Here is a 13,046-nt window from a genome sequence, read left to right on the forward strand (position 1 = left end):
CAGACTTTGTTTGCGGCCTTTAAAAGCTTTGATGCTCCTCTATCAGTCAGCTCTGCCACTTCATCTTTCCTGAGTGTGGACAGCTCGGCCGCAGGGCAGGGTGCCTGCAGGTGCCGGGGCAGAGGAGCTAGGTGGGGCTCCCTGGGTTTTGGAGGGGGCTGGCTGCGGTGGGCTCTGCACAGGGCCTGGGGTGGCTGGTGCCAGGAAGCAGGAGCACCCCTTCCAGCCTGCTTTCTGCCCAGGAGCCCAGGCCTGGTGCCTGCTGCTCCCCGACACCCCATAGGTGCCCTCAGACCCTCAGACTCAGCTGCCCAAGACCCCCCTCCCCCACCGGCCTCTCAAGGCCCAGGAGATCCCAGGGGCCACCAGCCTGGCCTAAGGGCCTGACACGTTGAACCCCCTCAGCTCACTGGGCCCCGAGGTTGGGTCCCTCCTCCAGTCCCACTCTCAGCACTCCTCTGCCGTTCCCCTCGGAGCAGATCTGGGGAGGGACGGGGCAGGGCGACCATCAGTGAAATCGTAGAGACAAGCAGAGTGAGCAGGCACCATGGCACATTTATTTGCACCTGGCTAGTGCTGGGCCACCAGCCAGGCAGCCGGGGAGCCACTAGCCAGCAGCTGTCTGGCCGAAGTCCATCCGACACGGGTGCTGTCCCCTGGCGGGAGGGCGCAGGGGTGGAGGCACGTCTGGTCGGGGGTTTGGCTCTGTGGCCCAGTCAGGCCTGGGTGAGATGCCCCGGGGACGACCAGTGGGCACTCAGGGAGACTGGACCATGCGCTTGTGGGTGTCGAAGACGTAGCGCTTGAAGGACAGGCTGAGAGCCACGGGCTGCGCGGGCTCCGGCCGCTCGGGGCCGTCCTCCTGCCTGGCTGCCTCCCCGCGGCCGGTGCGGCCCCGCTTCTTGAGGGCAGGTGTCAGGATCTTCTTGGACTCGGGGCTGAGGCCGCCTGCAACACACAGAGAAGGGCCAGTCACTCTGCCACTCCCTGGCCTGCCCACGTGCCACCCAGACAGGCACCCACACTGGCCCAGCTCCAGCCCTGCCCCGCTCAGCAACACCCCCACACCCTCCTTGGCCTGGCCTGGACCCCAGGGTCGTCCTGGGCTCGCCCCTTTCTGTCCCCTCCCCCGTCTCCCTCCCGGAGGCCTGCAGTCCAGCCCTCCCCCCAGTGTTGGGCCACGTCACCAGACCTGGGTCTCCTGGCCCTGGGCCTGCCCCTCCACCTTGCGCTCAGGCCCCTGTGGGGATCAATCCCGGGCTTGGTGGTCACGGCCTTTCCTGATCGAAACGGTCCTGCTGCTCCCAGCACACTTACGCCACCTCTCACTCCAAAACTGGGCATTAGAGGCCCCTAGGCTAAGGGTCCCCCAGCCGCCCCTGGAGACGCGCTCCGCCTGCTGGGTGCCCGGGAGGTGGCTTCTGCAGACGGCACCAGGGCCCTGCCAGCGCGGCCCCAGTGGGTCAGAGCACGGAGGAGGGAGTGGGGGGTGCTCCCACCCTCTGTGGATGGAGCGCCTGTTGCAGGACCTCCTCCCTGGGCTCTGGCAGACGCTGCCTTCCCAGCCCCAGGCAGCCCCACCGCTTACTGGTTCCTCAATACGGATCCTCGGCCGAACGACAGAGCAGAAAGCTGTGTCCTGCTGACGCCCTAACGCCCGCCTGACCCTTCCAGCCCCTTCACCCACGGCCGTCGTGCTTTCCCTGCAGCCTGGAGGATCACGTGACCATTCGTGGGCTCCCCGTCACACTCATGAGCCTCTGCACATGCTGTTCCCTCTGCCTGGAACACCCATCCCTCCTCAAACAGCACGCCGCTGGGCCCCCTTCTCTGGGGCTGGACTTTGCGAGGACTCTGCGTGGAGGGAGCACGGGGCCCGGCCCCAGACCGGCTCTGCACGAGCAGACGCCCAGAACAAGCCGCTCTGTCTCCGTGAGCCCCCAGCCCCCTGGGGCTCCCGACGGCAGCGAGCTGGCCGGGCTGTGGGGAGGGCAAGCTGAGGGGCCCCGGGAGCCTGGCACGGGGCAGGGAGGCCCAGAGGGCGGCAGCTCCTGGACTTCACGCCCTCTTGCCAAACGCGGGTCCTGGCAGGCTGCTGTCTCCAGAGAGGACATGCGCTTCTACCACACATAGGGGCGCTCCGTCGGCCAGGGGACCTAGCGGCCAGGTGCCCAGAGCTGGTGGGAAGCTGGGGTGGGCCCGAGGCAGAGGGTGTCTGTGGACCCCTGGGCAGTGTCCTCCCTTGCCCCAGCCTTGCTGGCGCTGGCTTTCTCCTGAGAAGAGAAGCCAGGCGGAAGCTCAGGGGTGGCGCTCCAGTGCGGGGAGGACCTGCTGTCCCATCTCACCGGGCACTCGCATGTTTGTGGAGAATGGAGCCCTGAGGAGGGCAGTGCCTCACGCGAGGGCCCACGGTCAGCCAGGAAGAGTCAGGATTTGAACTCTGGGACCCACCGGAAGCAGACTCCTGAAAGCGGTTGGGTAGGGGCACCAGGCTGTGAGCACAGCTCCCGGACGTGTCACAAGGTGACCAGGAGGCTGGTTCTAGGGATGCCTTGCCCACGGCATGAGGGGCTCAGTCCCCCTCTCCACTGGTGGATGAGACCCCCGGTCACTTCAAAGTCACCACCTGGGGTGGTGGGGACATGTAGCTGATGTCCTTGGGGCTCCCGGACACTGTGGCCAAGGAGATCCTTGCCAAAGGGAGCCGCCCTCCTGCCCGGTGGCCTGGTGTCAAATCACAGGCCCCACACCCGGCTGGTCTTTGGGCCTCTGGGATGTGGCGTGGGGCGTGGGAATGGCCCAGGGCCAGGCCTCCAGCGAGTGCCAGGCCTGCAGGTATCTGACTCCCTAAATCGGAGCCCAGCCTTCCTTCTGCAGAGACAGTGGCTGGCACCAGACCCTGACAAATGGCAGGGGGGCAGCCTGTCTCCCTCCGGTGCCAGGAGGTCTGATGGCAGGAGAGGCACAGGGCTCCCTGGCGTCCGCGCCCTGCTGGGGAGACAGGCGTGGCCCAATCAGCGGCCCATCTCGCCCGTGAAGGCTCTTGTTACATGCGGTGTGTACCTCGCGCCGCCCGGAGCGGGCAGAGCCGGAAAACCTATCTGGCGCTGGTGGAGATGTGGCCATTTGATTGCTGTTTGGAGAGAGCCAGCCTCGACTCCCTCCGCTCCACTTGGGGTGGCCGGGACACAGCGCCAGGAAGCCGACCAGCAGGGGCCTGTCGCTGGGGCTGCCGGGCGGTTTGGATTCGTGGCAACACCGCTGGGAGCTGCTTTGTTTCTCAGCGGACTTTCCCCTCAGCCTAGTGGAGGCGAGTGGAGGGAAGAGAGGGCAGGTCGGGGTGCCTGTTGCCTGAGAACATTCACGGGATGCTCCAGGCCTGGGAGACGATGGTGGGCCCCCCACCCCCACCGGGAGTTTACAGTCTGGGAAGGGCAGACAGAATACAAGGCAACAAGACAGGCAGACAGCCACCAGGCGACCAAGGAAACAGCCGAGCTGGCTTCTCCAGGAAGAATGTGGGAACTGGGGCTGGAGAGGAGGGGCCGGCCACACGTAGACGCTAGGCGAGAGTCTGCGTGCCTGGTCCTGGGTGGTGGTGACAGTGATGCCCAAGGACTGTGGCGTTCTGCCAGGGACTGCCGGGCCAGGGCTACAGGGTGACCAGTTACTGCACCCACGAGGCGCCCCACGTGCTGGGAGGCTCTCAGGGACCTGCGGGAGCTGCACACAACCTGGGGGGCAGAGGGCCGGGGACAGTGCCAGTCGTCCATCTGCCTGTGTCCATGATGAGTGGCTCTCGAGCACTTCCTGTGGGCCCTGGGGATGCAGAGGCCAGCAGGACAGCCCGCTCTCATGAACTGCTGCCCCCTTGCAGGGACCTTCCTCTGCAGTGCCCTGGCCGGCTGTGCGGGCTGGCAGCACTGTGTGGCCCCGTCCTGGAAGGCCCCTGGCAACACCTGGGGTGACGGGGAGCACAGGGGAGCTCCTGGCCGCTGACTCTGTGGCCCCCCTCCCACTCGACCTGGCACGAGGTGTTTCCGTCCGCCCGCCCCTCCAGCGCACTAGGCGCACCCCTACACCGGGGCCGCCGCCTTGCTGTCCCTCAGCTGAAGACTCGCCCCAGGGCTCCAGGGGCTTCCAGGTTCACCTCCTCCGAGTCACTGTGCAGCGTCACCTCTGCAGGCCTTCCTGACCCTCCCCTGCTGCCCTGACCTCCTCCCTCCCCAGCTATTTTTTTCCAACGGCTGTTTTCACCTTCTACCAGCAGGCTCCACCACTGCTGTAAGCACAGGGCACCCAGGCTGGGGCCCAGAGCAGGCAGCAGGGAGAAGAGGAGGAGGGCCGTGGGGGGTGGGCAGGGAAGCAGTGGGCCGCGACCTGGGCCAGGCCCATCTCCACCACCTGGTGAAGGCTCTCAGAGCTGGTGTGGGCCAGGAAGCTCACCGCCACGTCCAGGCCACGGGCATCGCTTCTGCAGCCTCTGACTGCGGGCGAGGGAGCCTTGCGCCCTGTCGCACCTGCACGGCCACGGTTTCTGACACCACTGCTGCCCTGACTGCACAGGAGCCTCTGTGGTGCTGGCCTCCTCCCCAGTTACGCCCCTAGCGGCAGAGTGGCCGTCCCAGCTCAGTTCCACCAACAGGAGAGTCTCTCTCTTACTTGGCATCCGAGGCCTTGTGTCATCCAGTCACCAGCCTCTGGTGCCTCCCCTCCCCATCCGCCCTGTGCTCAGGAGACAGCAGGCACTTCCTTTATCTGCCCTCTCGCTAACTCCTGCTCGGCCACGGTCTCCATCAGAAGGCTCCCTCTGCCGCCCGCGCCAAGCAGGATCCCACCTGGACCCCCCCGCTGCCGAGCAGGAGTTCTGCTTTGTGTCTATTCCCCAGTGGCCTTGGGTAGGGGGACACCTCTGCAGTGCAGGGTGTGGCCCGCGGCTCAGGGAGGGTTTGCCGGTGAAACACAGGGAATGGGCGGGGTCTCGCCGGGTGCCGGGAAGCAGAGGGAAGGGAGATGCTCTGGTGGGGCTCGTGCCTCCCAGGCTGGGAAACACCTCTAACACCAGTGGCTCAGGCCCCCGGCCCATGTGACCTGGAGCCTGGCAGGGTAGGCATGGGGGTTCAAGGAGCTGCACATTTGAAGTTCACCCTGTGCTCATTATCCCATGGGCTCAGCAGACGTCCCTGCTCCTTCTCCCTAAACCTTGGGATTCCTGGAGCCCAGATGCCCCGCTCCACTCCCCATGAGCCCAGACCCGGGGATGCAGTGGAGGGGGGCTGGCGTGACCCTGGGGGTGACTCTGCTACCCGTGGCTTCCCTTCGGGACACTCTCCCAGGGCCGGGCTGGCCTTTCTCACCGCGCACCAGCTCCACACAAAGGCACAATGGCTGGAGGCTGCTGGGTCCTGGCTCGGGCTCGGGGTCATCAGGGAAGAATGCAGCAGCAATGTTTTTCACAAGCCCCGGCCGAGGGTGCCGCCCTGACATGCCATCAAAGCCAGCAAATGGCCTCCGACTGCTGGGACACTGTTCATGCTGGCGCTGTGCTGGGAGAGGGCCCCCCACGCTGGGAGGCGGCCTGCAATCTCCAGTGGGAACTGAGCCTTTGCAAGCATCTTGGGGTCACTGGGCCCTCGGTGGCCCCTCAGGGCTGTGCCAGCTCCAGCCATCCCAGCACCCCCTCCCAGAGCAAGCCGCTTTGGAGAGAGCACGGCAGGGAGAAAGCAGGGTGACGGGCAGGGCCCTTTGGGGGCTTGGCCTCCTGGTGATGATGGGAGGCCGGGGGTCGGTGGGACAGAGCTGGCAGCTGGGCTGGGCTGCCGTACAGGGTTGGGGGGATGCTGGATGGCCATGGAGGCTCTTGAGTTCAGCCAGACCCCAACTCTGGACTGGACGCCTGCCTGGGAGCAGCAGGGGGCGGGGGCAAGGGGGCAGAAACGGGAGGGAGCCTTGGGCAGGACAGGCCCAGCGTGCCCGACGGCTGCCGCCACCACCCACAGTCCCCACCGAGGTGCAGCAGGCCAGGTGGCCTGGGCTCACGGTGTTACGGAGAGCCGGGCTCGGGACAGGAGCTGATGTGAGGGCTGCTGGGGCAGCCCGGGGCCCCAGTCAGCTCCCCTCCTGCTGGGCACCCTGAACATGCCTTGTGGGGTGAGGGTGACTTTGGAACCCTCGCCACTGCTTTGCAGGCCTGGTTTTTCGTGTTCATCCTTGGGAGCCATGAATGTGGCTAGGGGTGGACGGCTGCCTGGCTTTCCTTCCATCTCTTCCTGCTACGGATCCCATAAATAAACAAAGATGCAATTTGCTTTAAAAAGATAAGGTGATTAAGTTTTTATCAGAAGTGTGCTCCGCTGTCCGTGCAACAAAGGGAATTAGAGGAGGCGGGCACAGACGGGCTCTTCCTGGGAGCCCGGCTCTGTCTGAGGCTCTCAGCGCACAGGGACGGGCTCCACGCAGCCCCTTTGATGGGCGGAGGCGAGGCAACGGGCGCCTGCACCCCCATTTTGATGTCTTAATGTTGCCTAATTCCTCCTTTAATTTATATTAAGCTTCTTAGCAGCAATGATGAATTCTTCAAAAACAAAAAAGGACCCTTTGCAGAAATCTTTCCCACACTGTGTAAATTGAAATTACAATGCAGTCAAGGCTTTGGAGACTGGGGGTGCCTGGCGAGGGAAAACCAGTGCGTTGTATAGAAGGAAGGACTTTGTTTTAAGGCAAAAAACAAAACCGTTCTGAAATAGGAAATGACTTGGTCTCGAGAATCAGACAGAGGCTTAGCTACAGAGGGGCAATCAGGGCAGCAGGGTCTGCTGTCACCTGGGGCTGGTGGGGGTTCTGAACTCCCCAACACCACTCAGTGTCGCCTACTGCCGTCAGCCCGGGGCCACGCCCCCTGAAGAGCCTGTGCAGGGTCACTAAGGCTGGTGATCGGGGCAGCCAGGGCTCATACCTCCTGCCCAGGGCCGTTCCCGGGGTGGAGTGCAGCCTGGGAGCCCAGGCAGGCCCCCATCCCTCACAGAAGCAGCACAGCCGCGGTGGGGAGCATGCCCGGCACCCCCCAGGGCCCCTGCCAGCTACCTCATCTGATCTGCTCTTGGGTCAGCGGCCTTCCAGAACAAAGACCTGACTTACCCTCCCAGCTCAGAAATCTTCAGGTGTTCCTCAGGCAGGCGTCCGAATTCCTCTAACCAGGCCTGGACCATCTGTCTCCTGCACAGACCCCACCACTGACCCCTGCACAGGCCCCGCCTCTCACCCAGCACAGACCCCTCCTCACCCAGCACAGACCCCACCTCTCACCCCCGCACAGGCCCCACCTCCGACCCCGCACAGACCCCGCCTCTAACCCGCGAACAGGCCCCGCCTCTGACCCCCGCACAGACCCCACCTCTCACCCCCCCCCACAGGCCCCACCTCTGACCCTGCACAGACCCCGTCTCTCACCCCCACAGGCACGGCCTCTCACTCCCCCAAGCTCTACCCACTGCTCTCTCAACCTGGGGTACCCCACGATGCACGTCTACTTGGCAAACCCCACTTAGCCTTCAGTCTTTCAGCAAAAAACTTAGCACTTTGGTTCTGCCTTCTTTGATGCTTTCCAGGCCTCCCTCTGGGGGGGACCACGGCTCTCTCCACTGTCCCATATCAAGAGCCATGTCCCCAGGAGACAGGGTGCAGCCTGCAGCCGCGGCCAGCATCTCCAGGAAGGGGGACTCAGGCAGCCCTGCACACCTGCCCTCTGTTTTATCTGCCAGGGACCAGGCCCTGACAGCCAGCGCTCCCACGGCGGCCCCACCCCCCAGGGAATCAGAGCTCACCCCGTCCCCCTGGATACTGTTACCCTCCCGCAGCCCACAGCAGAGTCAGGCTCGTCAACCTACAGGAGGCCTGGGGAGCAGGGGGTTGGTTGGCTGAGCTGTGGGAGGAGGTGGGTATGCACTGGCCCTCTGGTCCAGCGGGAAGCCCACCCAGATTTGGAGCCAGCCCCTCGGCACGCAGGGGCCCCATACCCTAGTCCCTTCCCTTCAGCCCCTGTTCCCCATCAGCACAGGCAAGAACCGAGCAGCCGTGTGGGTGGTTCAGAGGGGCTAGGATAAGTGCTCCAGGAGCTGGGGGCCTGCCGGGCAGGGGTAGGGCCCTAAGGACACAGCAGAGTACCCTGGGGACTCTTCCCAGCTGGCCGGCTGGGCTGGGCTGAGGTTTGACAAAGCCCCTGGGTGGGGAGGGCAGGCTGGAACCCTGCGGTGCCCTGGGGGAGGGGGCTGTGCAGACAATGGCTGGGCCTGGCCTGGCCAGGTCACCTCTGCCACCACCACTGACACAACCGCTCAGCTAGAGTTCTCCACACACCGACAAGCCGGCAACGTTCAGCATCTCACTCAGGCCTCCAGACATCCCATGAGCCACTTTCCAGGCAGGGGAGGTGGCTGCCCAGGTCACACAGCTGGTCAGGCCTGGCCAGCCCAGGGCCCTTGTGCTTCTTGCTGGGACAAAGCCGAAGGGACAGGCAGGGGGCACAGGGGTGGGGAGGTGGCGCTAGGCAAGGGCAGAACTGGGGCCGCCCCGACCCAGCAGCATGGGCTGGGCCAGGGGACTGTCTCCGATACTTCCAGGGGTGAGGCCTCGCTGCCTCCATGTTCTGGGTCCCACTGGGGGACTGCTGGACCCAGCTGCTGCCCACAGATGCTAAAAGTGGCCTCTGTGGCGGAGAGGGGGTCTGAAGTGGAAGACCACCTTGTGTGAGGCAGGCCTGGCCTGAACGGTCCAGGGTCAGGCACGGCCAGTGCTCCCCAATCACAAGGACACCGTCAGTGACCCTGGCCAGTATCCAGGCACCGCTCCAAGTGCTCCTGGGCCGCCGTGCCCTTGATTCCGCACCGTACCCTGGGGGCGGGCTCCTCACACGCAAGGAAGGATGCGGCATGAGGTCAACAGGAGGGAGACCAAGGTCACGGCCAAGACACGGTGGGCTGAGCTCAAACTGCCCCTGCCCAGACTGGTCCTGACCCACAGCCTCCATCGTGGTGCACGCGGCCCCATCCCTACCCAGCCGAGGCTTCCCAAGGGCAGAGGCCAGATCCCGGATCCCGGCCCAGGAAGGGTGGGGAAGCCCTCTGTCAAGGCTCGGCTCTTGTGAGGAAGACCCCCCTCCACTGCACCAGCAGGGGCAGGAGCCGGGGCCTGGGGGTGAGAACGACTCACCCAAGGCCACACAGTCAGCGGCAGAGAGGTGGCCACACGGCCTCAACAGCCCCCTAGAGCCCTGGCCGTCCTCCAGGTGGTGGGAGGACAGCGCGTGCCCCCTCTCCAGAGCCCCACAGAGTGTCGTCTCTCTGCTGGTGCTGACGGGGGCCTGGCTCTGCCGGGGATGCGCAGACACGTGCACGCGTGTCTCTCAAATGAGAGAGCCCTGCTAGGGCAGGGCCCCTCCCTCGGTAGGTTTTCCTGAACGAGGAGGCTCCAGAAACAGTGAACAGGCCTTGGGGGGAACCGCGCGGCTGGGATGGAGCTCTGAGCCTGAGGTCCAGTCTGGATGCCGGGCCATGTGACGCGGTGGCCCCACCCCGCTCTGAGTGGTGAGGATGAGGGGTTTGGGATGGGTGCGTGGGCTCTGCCGCCAGGCTCTGTCCCTCCACCGGACAGCAAGGACTCCCCCTCCTGCAGGGCCCCCTGGAGGCTGAGGGGGAGGGCGCGGTTCCTGGTGGCCCCACAGAGAATGTCCCCACCACGGAGGGGGCCGAATTTTAATCCTCCGAACACTCACTCCCTAAATGTGTACGCTCTTTAACAGCAGTTAATCTTCAATTAAAATACCTAGAGCAGAAACTGAGATAACTGCTTTAAAAGGTAGAGCTTATTGACAATAAAAGTCTTCTTCATATTGCTTTTCTTTAAAAAAATTCCACATATTAAAAATGTCATTTTTATGACTTGGGAAAAAACCCTCCTCCAGAATAATGAGGGGGAACAAAGGGCCAGGGAGCCGCCATGGCCCGGGGTCCATGTGTGGCATCCTGATTACTGTATCAGCCCGGCTTCCAGGGTGCGGGCAGAGGGGCGGGCAGGCGCGGCGCTGGCTGTCCTCTCTGGCTGACAGGGACGGGCTCCGTCCACACTCTTGATGTGGCAGCCGTGGGCTCCCTGACCCTCAAAGGCTGCCGCCTGGGTGAGCACAGGGCCACCCACCCCTCCGCACACGCACAGCCCCTCAGAGGCAGGCCGGGCTTGGCCGGTGTTCTCTGTGAGCCTGGAGCAGGAAGGGCGCCCTGCCTTCCCACCCCTGGAAACAAGCTTTCTTCCTCTGTTTTCCAGATAAACCTTGTGGAGACCTTAAACATTGGGTGCCCAAGCTGCCAGTCCCGAGTGAGCTCCGTGCACACGGACGTGTCTGCCACCTATGTGGTCCTTGGGTGTGGCAGCAGGGCTGGGAGGGCGAGGCGGACCCAACAGGTGAAGGAAACCAGGAGCTGGCAGACAGCACCACGGGCTGAGCCCCGGGGAGAGGGCTGGACCCCCGCCCCTTCCCCGTCTCGGCGCCCTCGCACCAGCCTGGGGCACACAGGGCCCCGAGGAGACTGAGCTGGGGTCGGCACCCGGAGCCCACCTGTCACCCCCTCTCCACCTGTCAGGGGGTCCAGGTGTGGTCTCCAGTGTGGCTGGGGGCAGTGAGGGTGCATGAACAGACCCTCCTTCAAGGCTGAGCTCAGTGCTGCCTCCTCTAAGAAGGCCTCCTTCCTAGCTAGGCTGGGCGGCTGCTTCTCTGCGCCCACAGGCAGACGTGTTGGGGGCCTCCTTCCTGGGGCTCACACTCTCATCAGAGACAAAAGAAAAGCACCAGCCTGGGGGTGGAAGCAGCCTTCACAGCATCGCTGAAATACTTGAATGACTCACCTTCAAACGCAGGACACTGGACACGCAATTCTGCATTTCTAGTTAGTCCTGAAAAGCCGGAGGGCCCGTCCTCAGGCCCCCACTCTGCAGCAGAGGGAGGGGTGCGCCGTGTGGCTCCCCTACTTCTGTCCCCTGCTGTTCCTGAAGGCACCTGAGTTGGCAGCCGGCAGTGCGAGCCCCGAGCCTCAGCCTGCCCCTGGCGCGGGGTCTCTGGCCCAGGGCCTGGCACGAGTGCTGGCTGTGGCTGCTGGGCAGGGCTTGGGCCGGGCTGCGGCGCCCAGAAGGGCACGTGCTCTCCCTCGTGTTCTCCACCAGGAATCAAGTGGAACAGCCAAGATCCAGGGATGGCTCAGCTCAGCTGTGTGGCTTCATGCAAGGCATCTGACTCTGGGCCTCAGTCTCCTCATCCCGAAAGTGGGGCAGCAGCAGAACTTACTCTGTGGGGCGATCAGAAGGCCCACGGGAGTCAACAGGACGGAAGCACTGAGGACAGTGTCCGGCACAGAGCAAGGTCTGAGATGCATGGACCTCTGTCACACTTCAGTCACCGCCCCCAGGGTGTCCACCAGGCACACGTCACAGCACACGCCGGACACCTGAGTGCCCTAGGCCCCGATCAAGGTGTGGGGACCACAGCAGCGTGTGGGCTGTGTCCGCCAGGGGGACAGGCTCACAAGCCATGCAGGGAGGAGAAGGTTTCTGGGAGCCATGTGTGCTGTGAAGGAGGCAGAGCAGAGTGACAGAGAGAGGCACTGAGTCCGGGCGGGTGGTCCCTGGGGGGGTGCTCAGGGAGGCCCGTCTGAGGCCTCAAAGGCAGGAAGGAGTGGCTGAGGATCTGAGGCAGAGCACAGGAGGGAGCTTCACTCACGACCTGCCCCGCGCAGGCAGGAAGGCGCTGGCATGGCGGGGAGGGCCGTGCGGGCGCCCCGGGCTGCTTCCTTCCCTGGACACCGTGAGCTGCACTAGGCTGGGGCGGGCAGTGGGAAACGGGAGTTACTTTTCCTTCTCTCTCCCTCCCTTCTCTTTCCTCAGGTTCACCAGAGTGTGGCCACGAGGGCACGAAGGGAGAGAGGGCAAGAGTTGAGAGTGGTGGGAATTTATGGGCCCAGAGAGCTGCCTTTGGCGGGGCTGGGGGAGGGGCTCCCTCTGCCAAAACAATATTTAATTTTTTTTAAAGGCAGCTACAAAGCCATGATTAAGCTTAGGGCCCTAAAACAAGCCCATAAAATCGAAAAATATTTATCTGGAAGGGTGGCAAGTCCCATAAAAGGTTTATGAATGTTTTACAACTGCCCCGGCAGGAAGCTGGCCTCCCACTCACCTCCCTTCTGTGAAGACACACACACAGACACTCACACTCACGGGCACAGACACACCGACGGGCACGCACCTGGGGACGCACAGGCCCATGGCCCACACAGCCCCACTGGCCCAGGGCCCCTTCAGGTGGGCTCGGGCCGCGGGGGAGGGCGGAGCCGGCGTCGCCTGTCTCTGCCCCGGACCAGCGGGCCACACCTGGGCTTGTGCCCTCCCCCCACGCCGTGTGCTCTGGCTGGTGGCCGCAGTGTCTGCCCTCGGCAGGCAACACTCCAGGGCCTCCTGCGGACCCGGCTTGCAGGGCCATGTGGCCCCCTGTTCTCAGGCAAGTCACCTCAAGGTCCAGGAGTTTGAAGGCAGCTTGTCTGTCCTCTGGCAGCCCTGAGAGCCTGAGACTGAAGGCTACAGGAGTTGTTACTCTTCATAATCTGGGAGGTGGATGTTAGGACCCCCGTTTCAGAAGAAGAAACTGAGAGATCTGCCTAAGGTGACCCAGGCAGTGGCCTCAGAGACACAAGTTCAGGCCTGGCTCTTATGGCTTCTCCTGTCCCGAGGTTGTGGATGAAGTCCACACCAGGCCGAGGTGCAACTGGCCCCACCGAACTCTCCCACTGCACGTTCTACCACTTACCCTGCCCTGGGCCCAGCCACAGGGCCTTTGCACACACCCTCCGGCCACCCTAGTGAACTCTGAGTCATGAGCCAGGTCTTGCCACCATGCGGCTTTCTCAAAAGTGCCCCGGGTTCATCTAGACCCCAGGGAACTGTGCGCTTCCTGTCACCTGCCTGCTTTCTTCCTAGTGCCCAGCTCTCTGGAGATGTGGAACCCCGGA

General features: G+C 64.0%; 1 protein-coding gene across 2 annotated transcripts in view; it reads right to left on the bottom strand.

The window, feature by feature from the left end:
- Positions 1-535: 535 nt before the first annotated feature.
- The window catches only part of EEFSEC (eukaryotic elongation factor, selenocysteine-tRNA specific), a 146,339-nt gene continuing 133,828 nt past the window's right edge, over positions 536-13,046 (bottom strand). For both annotated transcript variants that reach the window (XM_032458783.1, XM_032458784.1), the window contains exon 7: positions 536-948. In XM_032458783.1, coding sequence (XP_032314674.1) covers positions 758-948 — 191 coding nt within the window. In that variant the 3' untranslated portion in view covers positions 536-757. The remainder of the gene's footprint in view (positions 949-13,046) is intronic.

Source organism: Camelus ferus, chromosome 17, assembly GCF_009834535.1.
Source record: "Camelus ferus isolate YT-003-E chromosome 17, BCGSAC_Cfer_1.0, whole genome shotgun sequence".
Classification (NCBI taxonomy): Eukaryota; Metazoa; Chordata; class Mammalia; order Artiodactyla; family Camelidae; genus Camelus; species Camelus ferus.